The sequence below is a fragment of the Pangasianodon hypophthalmus genome, chromosome 26, assembly GCF_027358585.1.
Source record: "Pangasianodon hypophthalmus isolate fPanHyp1 chromosome 26, fPanHyp1.pri, whole genome shotgun sequence".
Lineage (NCBI taxonomy): Eukaryota > Metazoa > Chordata > Actinopteri > Siluriformes > Pangasiidae > Pangasianodon > Pangasianodon hypophthalmus.
The window spans coordinates 8094733-8105513 of NC_069735.1; the positions used below are offsets into that span (position 1 = coordinate 8094733).

The 10781-nt window shown below is 38.9% G+C and overlaps 1 protein-coding gene across 2 annotated transcripts; it reads right to left on the reverse strand.

Moving 5' to 3' along the window:
• Positions 1–1278: 1278 nt before the first annotated feature.
• Positions 1279–10040, reverse strand: lig4 (ligase IV, DNA, ATP-dependent). 2 transcript variants are annotated; one of them, XM_053230179.1, is made up of 2 exons: positions 9821–10040; positions 1279–4494 (listed from the first exon to the last, which is right to left on the reverse strand). In XM_053230179.1, the coding sequence occupies exon 2, from the start codon at positions 4474–4476 to the stop codon at positions 1720–1722; it is 2757 nt and encodes a 918-aa protein (XP_053086154.1). In that variant the 5' UTR covers positions 4477–4494; positions 9821–10040; the 3' UTR covers positions 1279–1719. The 2 variants fall into 2 exon arrangements, with proteins under 2 accessions (XP_053086154.1, XP_026788197.2); XM_026932396.3 differs by lacking the exon at positions 9821–10040 and adding an exon at positions 4919–5179.
• Between the last annotated feature and the right edge of the window lie 741 nt (positions 10041–10781).

The following is a 10781-nucleotide window of genomic DNA, read 5'->3' on the forward strand; positions in this document are numbered from 1 at the left end:
GATTAAGATTTCCATGATTGACAGAAATTAGTGACAAGCTTGAAATTGTTTTTCCGTACTAAACTCCAACTCTTATGAGAAAGGGTTAGCTTTTGATCGAAATGTGTATTTATTTAGCATTTTGGTGATGACACTTCTAGTAATTGTTTTCCTTAAAAGCTTCTTTTAAGCAAAAAAAAAAAAAATCTATTCTCACTATGAAAGAACCAACAAAGTGCTCCCTCTACAGATCATGATTCTAATCTCAATCACTAATTTGTTGTCCAAAACTGTAAAAGATGATGTGTTTTGCACTGATCTAGGATCTGTATTTATTTTCCATACCCTAATCTTATTTCTAATAAGACAAACCATAATACAGGTCACAGAACAGCCAAAGGCCACATGTCGCAGCACAGTAAAAATGGCAGTGAAGAATGGTGCAATCCCATGATACTTCACTGACCTTTTCTATACAGGAACCTTTCAGATTTTTGTGCTCCCTTCCAGCAAGCACTCAGGGAGCCATTTCAGCTCAGACCCCTGCTGTCCTCCTACCTGGCAGCAGTGTCCTCACTTTTCTGTCCAAACCCTCTGGCCGCAGGATTTCCTCATTCCCCCTGGATTACCTTTATAAAGGGCTCTTAAGCTCCTCTCATCCCCCTCAGGGCTGTATGTGTCAGAGAGAGAGAGAGAGAGAGAGAGAGAGAGTCACCGAAATGTTGCTTTTAGACGACAAATGTCATTAAATGTTTTTCAATGTAGGCAGAAAGAACAAAGCAGGAAAGTTCAGTATAACTTATTGCGGATCGAGACAAAATTCAGCCTTACTATTAAGGAAATAATAAATAACAATACACATATATAAACTGTGCTACTTAGAACTTTATAATCTAATGATTCAATTTCCTTCCTTTGCATTCATTTATTCATCTTTATTAACCACCTTGCCCTGGTCAGGTTCGTGGTGGATCCGGAGCCTATCCGGGGAAGAATGGGCGTGAGGCAGGAGTACCCTAGATGGAAGATTGCAGGGCACCTGCTCAACACATTCACACACTCTTTCATACCCAGGGGTAATGTAGCCAATCCACCTACTGGCATGTTTTTGGGGTGAAACCAGAGAACCTGGAAGAACAAAACAGGACCCTGGAGCAACCGTTACTGCGATGACAAGAAACAGGAAGTCACAGTGCTTGAAACTGTGTATGATTGATGAATATAAATAAAAATTTTCATGCTTTTTAAACACAATTACCATTCTACAATATTAAACATGCTATGAAAGCACTACATTAACAACAAGACAATTCTTTTCTTAAGTCACCTCTCTTTATTCTTTATATCTTTATTCAAACAATAATTACAATTTTATAGTTATAGATTAAAAACAGGTTTATTCCTTGTTATTCTTTCATACAATCTGTAGGAAGCAAATAAAATGTCTTTGTCATCCTAGTGTTGTTCTCTGTAAGCAAGCAAACAGAGACTTGACTACACGAGAACATATTTGTCTAAAAAAACAGCATTATCTAAAACCTGCAATTGTTAAATAATAAGCCTATAGTTAAAATACAAAGCTACACAATGATTTTTCTATTCATTAAAAATGTTCACAGTCAAAGCAGAAACACAACCAGATCCAGACATCATTTTAGCATTAATAATGGCTAGGACAAAGATTATTCGGAGACAATGCAGTCTTTAAGTGATATGTGACATTGCGTAGCTGTCTCCAAATTACACAAGGTAATCATTGTCATTAAGTACGTGTCCTGCTTTAATAGAATCAGTCACCCATGTTTCTCGAACGATCTTAAACTTCTTAGTAAAGAGGCGTCTATGTGTCCTTATGTCCAATAATCTCTCTTCCCCTGCCATGACTACATGTGTGATGCCTTCTTCTAGTCTTTCTGCTACTGTGCCCCCATGAAAGCGAAACTCAAGAGCCCGAAAGTTCAGACATGTACCCTTAATAAGACTTTCTGGATTGCCCAAATCAGCACATCGGTCAAAGTAGGCACGGTAAGGTCTGAACATGCTAGTGGGCAAGTCATCAAAGCCGTACTTCTGCTCGATTGAAGCTATGGATACTGCATCCACTTCAACAGGCTCCATTCTGCTGAAGACATCCCTCAGCTGCTGCTCATCTGTGTCGACGTAGTAACTGTCTCCATAGCAATCATACTCTTCAGCAAAGTGTTCCCTTGTGGAAGGGGACATGTGGATCATGTGTCGTGGTTGCCATGGTAGCACCTGTTTCCTGTCCAGACATTCCAGGAGCCAGGAAGCCCATACTACGTCATGTTGGTTTGAACCAATGAGGTTCTTTACCCGCACGTTCTCAACACCTGCAATCACACAGTACGTGTCCTTTCCAGGGTTCTGGACTACAATGCCTCCGCCACGGGCCACAGCCTTTTCAAGCTCGGCCTTTGAATGCGTATTACTTCCACTCATCACACAGAATTCCACATCTTCAAACATGTCTGTCTCTTTGGTGACAGTGGACAGGTCTTGAGATTTGAAGTGGTCAACAATGCCAATGGTCTTTTTGGGCTTGGATGCGAGCTTGCGTTTCTTCTTCTCCGGCTCGTCTTCCTGGAGGTGAAGGTGCCTGGATGCCAGTTTACCCGATGCTTTATCACGGAACTGACTTATCTCATCCAAGGTCATGCACTCATACCATTCTTTGTCCTCTCGGATCCTCTCAATCCTGGGGAATCGCAGAGTGCAATTAGTTTTGTACATGTCACTGGTAACAATCTCTGCCGCTTTGACTTGAATGATCACTGAGTTTCTTGGCTCAATGTAAACCTCCGGCTTCTCTGTTCCACACAAAATGCCTGCCGGAGGGCTACTCTTGCGATAAACTTTCCAGTGTTCGGCCAGTTTCAGGCCAAGCTCATAGAGCTCCTTCATGGTGTAGCCTGATCCAATTCGACAGAGTGTATGGAACACTGTTGGCTTCTCTCCAGGACTTGGAGTTTCAGCAACAGCACAGAGAAAGTGGGACAACATTCCACTCCGTCTGCCTTTCCCCCAATAGCCTCCCACTATTAGCAAATCCAATTCATCCATCAGGCCATCAACATATTCAGGTTTGATCTTCAGCCAGCCTTCACCACGTTTATCTGGCTTGTAGATGGACAAGGGGTCTTTGACCATGATGCCTTCTTCACGGTTGTCAATAGCTTCATTAAGGGCATTTATCACTTCCTGCCTGGTTTTGGCTTCAGTGTACTGTACCAGCTGGATCCGGCCTTTGACGGGTGTGAAGACTGTCTGGAGAGTGTCGTAACGCTTCTTGAGAGGCTCATTTCCAAACTTCTGGTCATTGACAAGCAGGACATCAAACACACAAAAGCATGTCTGTAAATCAGAGTCCTCCACCAACCGCTTGATATCAAATTTGCTGCCTTTTTGCATGAAAGTCTCTGTGGTGGGGTTATAAGCCATCATCTCTCCATCCAAGATACAATTGACAACATGAGATTTAAAGACATTGTGGATGAATGGTGTGAGAGAACCCTCTAGTGGTGAGGCCCCGAACTGTTGTGTGTATTCAAATGAGTTACGGCTGTAGTATTTGTATACCTCCCCATCCTTATGAAGTTGAATGCGCTCACCATCCAGCTTGGTCTCAATATAGAAGGGCTGATTCCCCATCTGTTTCTCCACTTGGCGGATGTTGGCGATAGCCGCCAGCATGGGTTTGAAGGCAGAAAACAGGCCGATGGATACCTCATTCAAGGAAATAGAGGGGTCATGTAGCTGTCTGCAGACCCTGTCCAAGGCTGTAGTGACATTGTAGAGCTCTGGAGCATCTGAATGAAAAACCTGGAGAACGGTCTCCTTGCTAATCCCAAGTTTCATGTCTTTCAGGATCATACGAATAAGCCACTTCTGTTCCAAAGCTGAGCTTTGAGTAATCAAATGTAAAAGGCTTTTCTTCACAAGGTCCTTCTGTTTGCTGGCGTTATTCATAGCTACTGAGTCCAAGAAGTCATTGACCTCTTTGATACTCAGATTACCCCGGCTTGTGCATCTCTTTTTGAGGACAAAATAAGCTGTAAGAGCAAAGTCTCCAGAGTCTCCTTTGGATGTAGTAGGGGCTCTGTAATTGAGAAGTTTATTAGCCTCTGGCCCTGATTTTGGAAGACCTAAGACCTCAATGTAGAGTTTGGCTAACATGTTTTCTTTGATACCATAGGCCATTCTCTCCCTTTCAAAAGGAGGCACGATAAGACGCATGGCTGGGTAAAATGAATCTGTAGTGTCGGGATTATCTTTGTGAAGAGCTGCATGAAACCTTCTCCATGAATCTATGAAATCCTTTAAGCATTTGGACTTGTCTGGCCGATGTTTGGCTTTCTGGATATTCTCGAGAACAGTGCACAGGTCAAGAAATGGCACTTGCGCAGCCACAGATGTTTTAGATGCAGCGTCACTTTTGGATGTTTCCTCTGCTGTCTTGCCTTTGGATGAGCCGTCCATTGATGATGTTGATGATGTCTTTGAAAAAAAAAACAAAAAACATAAACACAATGTTATGTAATTGCTGATGAGACACCACCACTACTATTACTACTACTACAACACACACACACACAACTGCTCAAACTAATATATTGGAACTTTAGTAAATAATCGAACTGTGAAGAAACATAAGGAAATAATCAGACCACAGTTAACTAACTGCCTAAATTCAGTATTTGAAAGCAAACATTTTCACTGAGGTAAGTCAGTGCAGATTATTATATTGTTGTTGTCGTTGCTGTTGCTGTTATTGTAATGAATAGACAGATACATAGAGAGAGAGAAGCCAGACTAGTAGCCAGCTTTCTCGAGCTCACATGGACATACGTAGCAAAAGTTAAACGTTTTTCGCTTTAAAAAAAAAAAAAAGAAAGAAAAAGCAAGAAAGAAAACTGCAAACCTGCGTTTGCACGAAGAAGAACTGGCCAGATGTTACAGGGCTGATGTCTGAACTTGCCCTACATTTCCTTGTTTATGAACAGCTTTTCCGGGTTGCTATGGAAGCCGACAGTAAACAGTTCTCCGGACGCTGTAGTTTATAAAGAATTAGCGCACATTTGACTTGATGATTTTAAAAAATAAATACAATCTAATATATTTTTGTGATTTTGGATAGTTACTGAATGTTTATTTTGAAAGATAAAATATAAACTGGCCACTAAAATAACGTCTATTTCTGTTTCCTAACGTTGCTTTATGATGTAACACAAGGACGTGACGAACTGTGGTGTGTTCGCGTGCCACAGGATTCACGTGCCTGCGCACATTGGCTGATTGCTGATGTATAATATGTTTATTTCATGACCTGCACAGATATTTTTTCTAGATTGTACAAGAGTCTGTTCTTAGTCCGAGGTTGCTTTTTAAATTTGTAAATTACAGTGTAAATAGAAGAATAGTGTTTTGGATTAAACAAGACATTCCATTACATTTATTTATTTATTTATTTATTTATTTTACACTTTTATCAGTAGCCTTGGAAGTAACCCCACTAAATAACTGGTTTTTTTTTTTTTTTTTTTTTTTTTTGTCTTAGCTGTATTTTCTGTTTCTGCGCATATTGTAAGCAGACGACGACGATGATGATGATGATGATGATGATGATGATGATGTCCAGCAGGGGGCGCCAAATCCCTTTTACTGATTTGAGTGCCTGCGTCTCAGCTGGATGAAACCTAAATGATGATTTAATATATGAACTTAAAGGACAAATCCACCCTGAATTACTCGCATATTAATCTTCATAATTAACGTGATATTAAATTTCGTCCCAGATTTATTTTGTAAGGACACTCTGAATTGACTTTTTTAGTTGAAACTTTGACCGGTTGGTCTATTTTCACTTTAGTTAATGGCTTCTTACATCATAGATTACCTACAAAGCTGTTGGACTGCCTGCTAATAGTGGTGCTAATAGTGGTGTGAGTGGGGTTTAGCATCTGCTTCATTTCTAGCTAAGGAGAGTGATGCAGCAGCGCTTTAGTCCTGTAGCTCTCTGACCTCTGACCTGCTCAGCTGCACACTCTGCTCAGACAGATGCTTCCAAAGCTTGAAGTGCCTTCAGTGCCATACCGGGCACGAGGAAGGAATACACGCTAGATAAGTCCATCACGGGGCACCATACACACACACACAAACATTCACCCACTGACATGTTTTAGGAGGTGCGAGAAACAAGAGGAAACCCACATGGACATGGAGAGAACATGCACAGGAGCTCTATACAGACAGTGACCCTTGAACCTGAACTAATTCAGCTGTTTTACAGCAACGTGGGTCAAAATTTAGAAATTTAGCAATCAGAAATTTTGTATTTTATTAGTAAATAACTTAGCAAGTTACATTTATTTCCCCCACATCAATATTATGGGCAATTTCTGGTAGATTCATGACATATAATATCAGTTGAGTCCATTTCAGTTCCAGGTTGTAACAACTACAAAATGTGGGAAAAGTTCAAGGGGGTGAATACTTATGCAAGCTACTGTATAAGGCCTCCATGAAAGTCAGATAGATAGACAGACGCTGCTCTTGTCTCCGTTTCAAAAAGCCTTGACAGATGTCTTCATATATATATATATATATATATATATATATATATATATATATATATATATATATATACATACACACATCTATTTAAGAGGTTGTCATTAACCAATGTAATGGCAACCAGTGGTAATGCTACTTACTTCATTCATGTTTTGAATTTGAAGCTGCATTTAAAAAAAAATAAAAGTTTAAACAAATTGGGGCCAGGATGCTTTCAACTGTCACAATGTTGGGAACATTGCGTTCAAAGGCAGCACGTAAACATTTCATTAATCAGGTGTGTTTGGGAGTTTAATCATGTCAATCTGCTGTGTGCTGCAATTTTATAGAAAAGAATGTACGGATCGTGTGTGGCATGTTTCGTCCTGGTACATGATTAATTCACTGTGTGTTTGTGTGTGTGTTTGCAAAAACAAGCCTGACACCTGAGTGACTCTTTGGAGTGGTTCTAAATACCTCACTCCATGTCACAGATTCAGACATGTTTTTATGTGCCTGTTGATGTACGTGTAAACACTACAAAGCTTTTTTGACAGCACAGGAATTTATCAGAGCTTTCGTGCTCATGGGTTAGGCATTCCTCACCATAACTTTGGGGTGTGCATGTCATTATGCAAATACACTCTGAGTGTTATGCGTGGCTTTCATGCTTCACTTGTGAAATTTACGCATGTGGCTTTTAGACACTTGTTATGTTTCACACATTTCTTTACATATAGCGGACTTTTACACATGATTCATTTGTTTTCACATGTGATTTTTTTTTACACATGATCTGGTTATTTTCACATCTGGCTAATTCACAATTCATTTATTTTCACATTTAATTTTTGAATGAATAATTTATCTTATTTATCATGTAGGGCATGTGGTTTTATTTTGTACATGTGATTTCTCTCACAATTATTTTCACATGTTACATTTTCACATGTAATGCATGTCTTTTTGTTTTTCAGAAATAATTCTTTTTCATTTGTGTTCACATTGTTCACATGATGTCACAGGCATTTACTTGAGTTCACATGTAGTCTCAGGGAATAACACAGTGAAATGCACCTTCACATATTTTGTTTTCACGTGATCACATTACACATATAATCACATGTGGGAGAAAAAAAAACTATGATCGCATGTAAAAAGTCATCATATTAATCAAATTAATGTCCTTAAACTAGGGTATCCTCCACCTCAAAATGCTAAGATGGGTAAAGAAAGAAAGATTAAGTAGAGGTATGTCATGACCTTACATTTACATTTACATTTGTTCATTAGACAGTTGTTTTTAATGAAATGAGATGATAGTGTTAAAAAAGCTGCAAGACTGAGATTCCATTAAATCATCAGGAACAGTAAGCAGAAAAGAGACAAACTCATGTTACGTTTGGGAGTCCTCTTTTTCAACAAAGTGCCAACAAAGTGTAACAATTTGGAGTTCTAATGGAAATGTGATTAAAAGAAATCACTGAAATTTTCATTTTTCCTTGTTTGTCAGTGATATCAAAATACAGTATCATCAAATTGTTAGAATTATTTAAGTGTTCCTTAAATTACTTAAGTTCTGAACTAAATGAATTCAGGTAAATATGCACCCAAAGCCCAAAGTGTATATTTTACGTACTTTACTGGATTAAATTTACCATTATTTTGCAAGTGCTCACAAAACTAGAAAAACAGAAGTAATGTTTATTTGAACCGATCTCATACTAAAGTGGGGCGTGTTTTTTTTTTTTTTTTAACTTGATTTGCATATGTGTTCACAGAACTAATTTCATTTTGAGCATTATGGATGGGTTGTTTGCAGTATTTCTTGTTTTGTGTCAACTTTAAGACCTAAGGCTATTGTGTTACGAAAGGTTTTGAAAGTATTTCAGTAAAGCTTTTTGTTCCTCAATCAGGTGTATGGTGTGCACACACACACCACTTAGTTAATTAGTTAATTAGTCATCTTGGGCTCTGCTAGTTCAGTCTTTATGACGGCTAAGGTGACTGCATTTACTCGTGGGTGTGCTACTTCTGGTTGGGCCTATTAAAGGTGTGAGTAACCCTTAAATAGTAATGATAGTATTAAATGATACATTTAGATGATGTGTACTTTTTACACTGTTAACATTTTTTTGGTTCTACTAGAATTGACACTAGTCTAACCTGTCATTAGTAAAGAAAACAGACTACCTTAGATAATTATAGCCAGTTAATGTTTGCAAAATAGCCCATCTTACCTCAACATGCTCAACATGCAGGCAAAGGAGACACCTCATTTTATATGAATATTTGTTTACTCCAGCATATTGAAACATTTTACTGAGGTAAGGCCAGGAATGCTCATCCTCAAGTTCCACACTGCAGTCTGGTGACTTATCCATATTCATTATCCATATACTTATCCATATTTTTTTCTACATTGACAAACCTGAAATGGACTGAAATGATTGGATCCTAAACTGAGCCCACATATCATTCTACTGACATATCGTATACAGTCATTGGCTGAATGAGAGAAGAAGAGTCCTGCATGATTTGTAATAAGTACTTTGAAGTTCTAAATAAAAATGTAAGGAGTAAACAGCAAGTTTTTTCTTGGAAATTCTTAAGTGAAGTAAAGTGAAGTGACTTGTGGCCAAGTATGGTGACTAGGAATTTGTGCTCTGCATTTAACCCATCCAAGTGCACACACACAGTAGTGAACACACACACACAGTAGTGAACACACACACACAGTAGTGAACACACACCCGGAGCAGTGGGCAGCCTTTTTTGCTGCGGCGCCAGTTTGGGAGTTCGGTAAAGTTTGTTAAACTTACAAGTATTCAATTATGATAATACTCAAATAAAGTATAAATACACTAAAATAATACTTAAATATAGTAATGAAGTACAGTTACTCCCACCCCTGTTCATTACTAACCACAGTGGGGTTTTGGAAAGAATTTTTGGATTCCATTAAAAGAAGTTTGTGGGGGTTTTTACCACTAGGGTGAGCTCCAATGCATGGAAAACCATGCAGAGAGAGAGAGAGAGAGAGAGAGAGAGAGAACAGCACAGTAGGATCCATCACATACAAGCCTGACTTGTTTACACCAGATCTGCAGCAGCAGAAGAGGAACCTCTGGATGTGCACTCCCCCTCTGCAGCCCCAAGCCCATCCCTCCATTATTAGAGCAAAAAGGGTTGTATAACCTCCATGTAGTGTGGGTTTATGTGTATGACACAGTGGAGGTGTTCAAAGCTGAGAAAAAGAATGAGCTCTGACCTGGAAGATGGTAAACAAGTGACGTCAGCAATGTGAAGTCCGCTTCCAACCGGAACCAAAGCACGTGTATGTGGAGAGAAATGTGGGGATTTAAAGCAGGGATTGTTGTGTGATACACATGGTCAGTGAGGCCTGATGTCACTGTAATACCCTAACACACATATTCACACATGTGAGCTACACTTTAGCAAAGTTATTGCTGTCATAATCTTCTCTCACTCACTCAATTACTCACTGTTTTATGATTCTTGTGATATCATTATTATTGACCAGAAAGGCTCCAGCAGTTCCCAGCATCCATGTGCTATTTGCTTGTACACTGTGAGATCACACTGAACAAACACACTGGGAACTGTCCAGTAGTGACGTGACTGATGGAGTCATCAACCTGCCAATAAAGGCAAAAACAAACCTGACCTCAGTGGTTGGATGAAAACAAGTATGAGATACAGTATGTTTACTCACCAGTGCTGGTAGCTGGTGCTGATTCATGCTATCAGGAATTATTATTTGTAATCTCTGATTACTTTTACTGACCCTAAGCCTAACATTATGTACATAAATCATGAAGAAATTAGTCTTCTTTCAGATTAGAAGAACATCTGGTGCCTATGATCCAATTCTGGATAAACCTCTTTAATGTAGTATTTAAATTTGAATCTAATTTTGGGGCCCACTTTTCCTGCCATATTTTCCTTTCCAGCTGATATTTGTACGTTATATTATTTCTAGGATATTTGCAGAATGCTTTCTGAACATTATGGTTCTGAGAATCTGCCAGGTTTTCTGGGTGTTCTTGGTACATTTAATGTTTCCACATTGCTGCAAGACTTTTAGTCATACAAACAGTTACACTAACATTTCCATTATGTTTGTTTGTGGTTAACTGGGTATCACTGAACATTGTGAAACCTTTTTTGTTTGTTTGTTTGTTCGTTCTTTTGATTTGGTTATTTTTGCA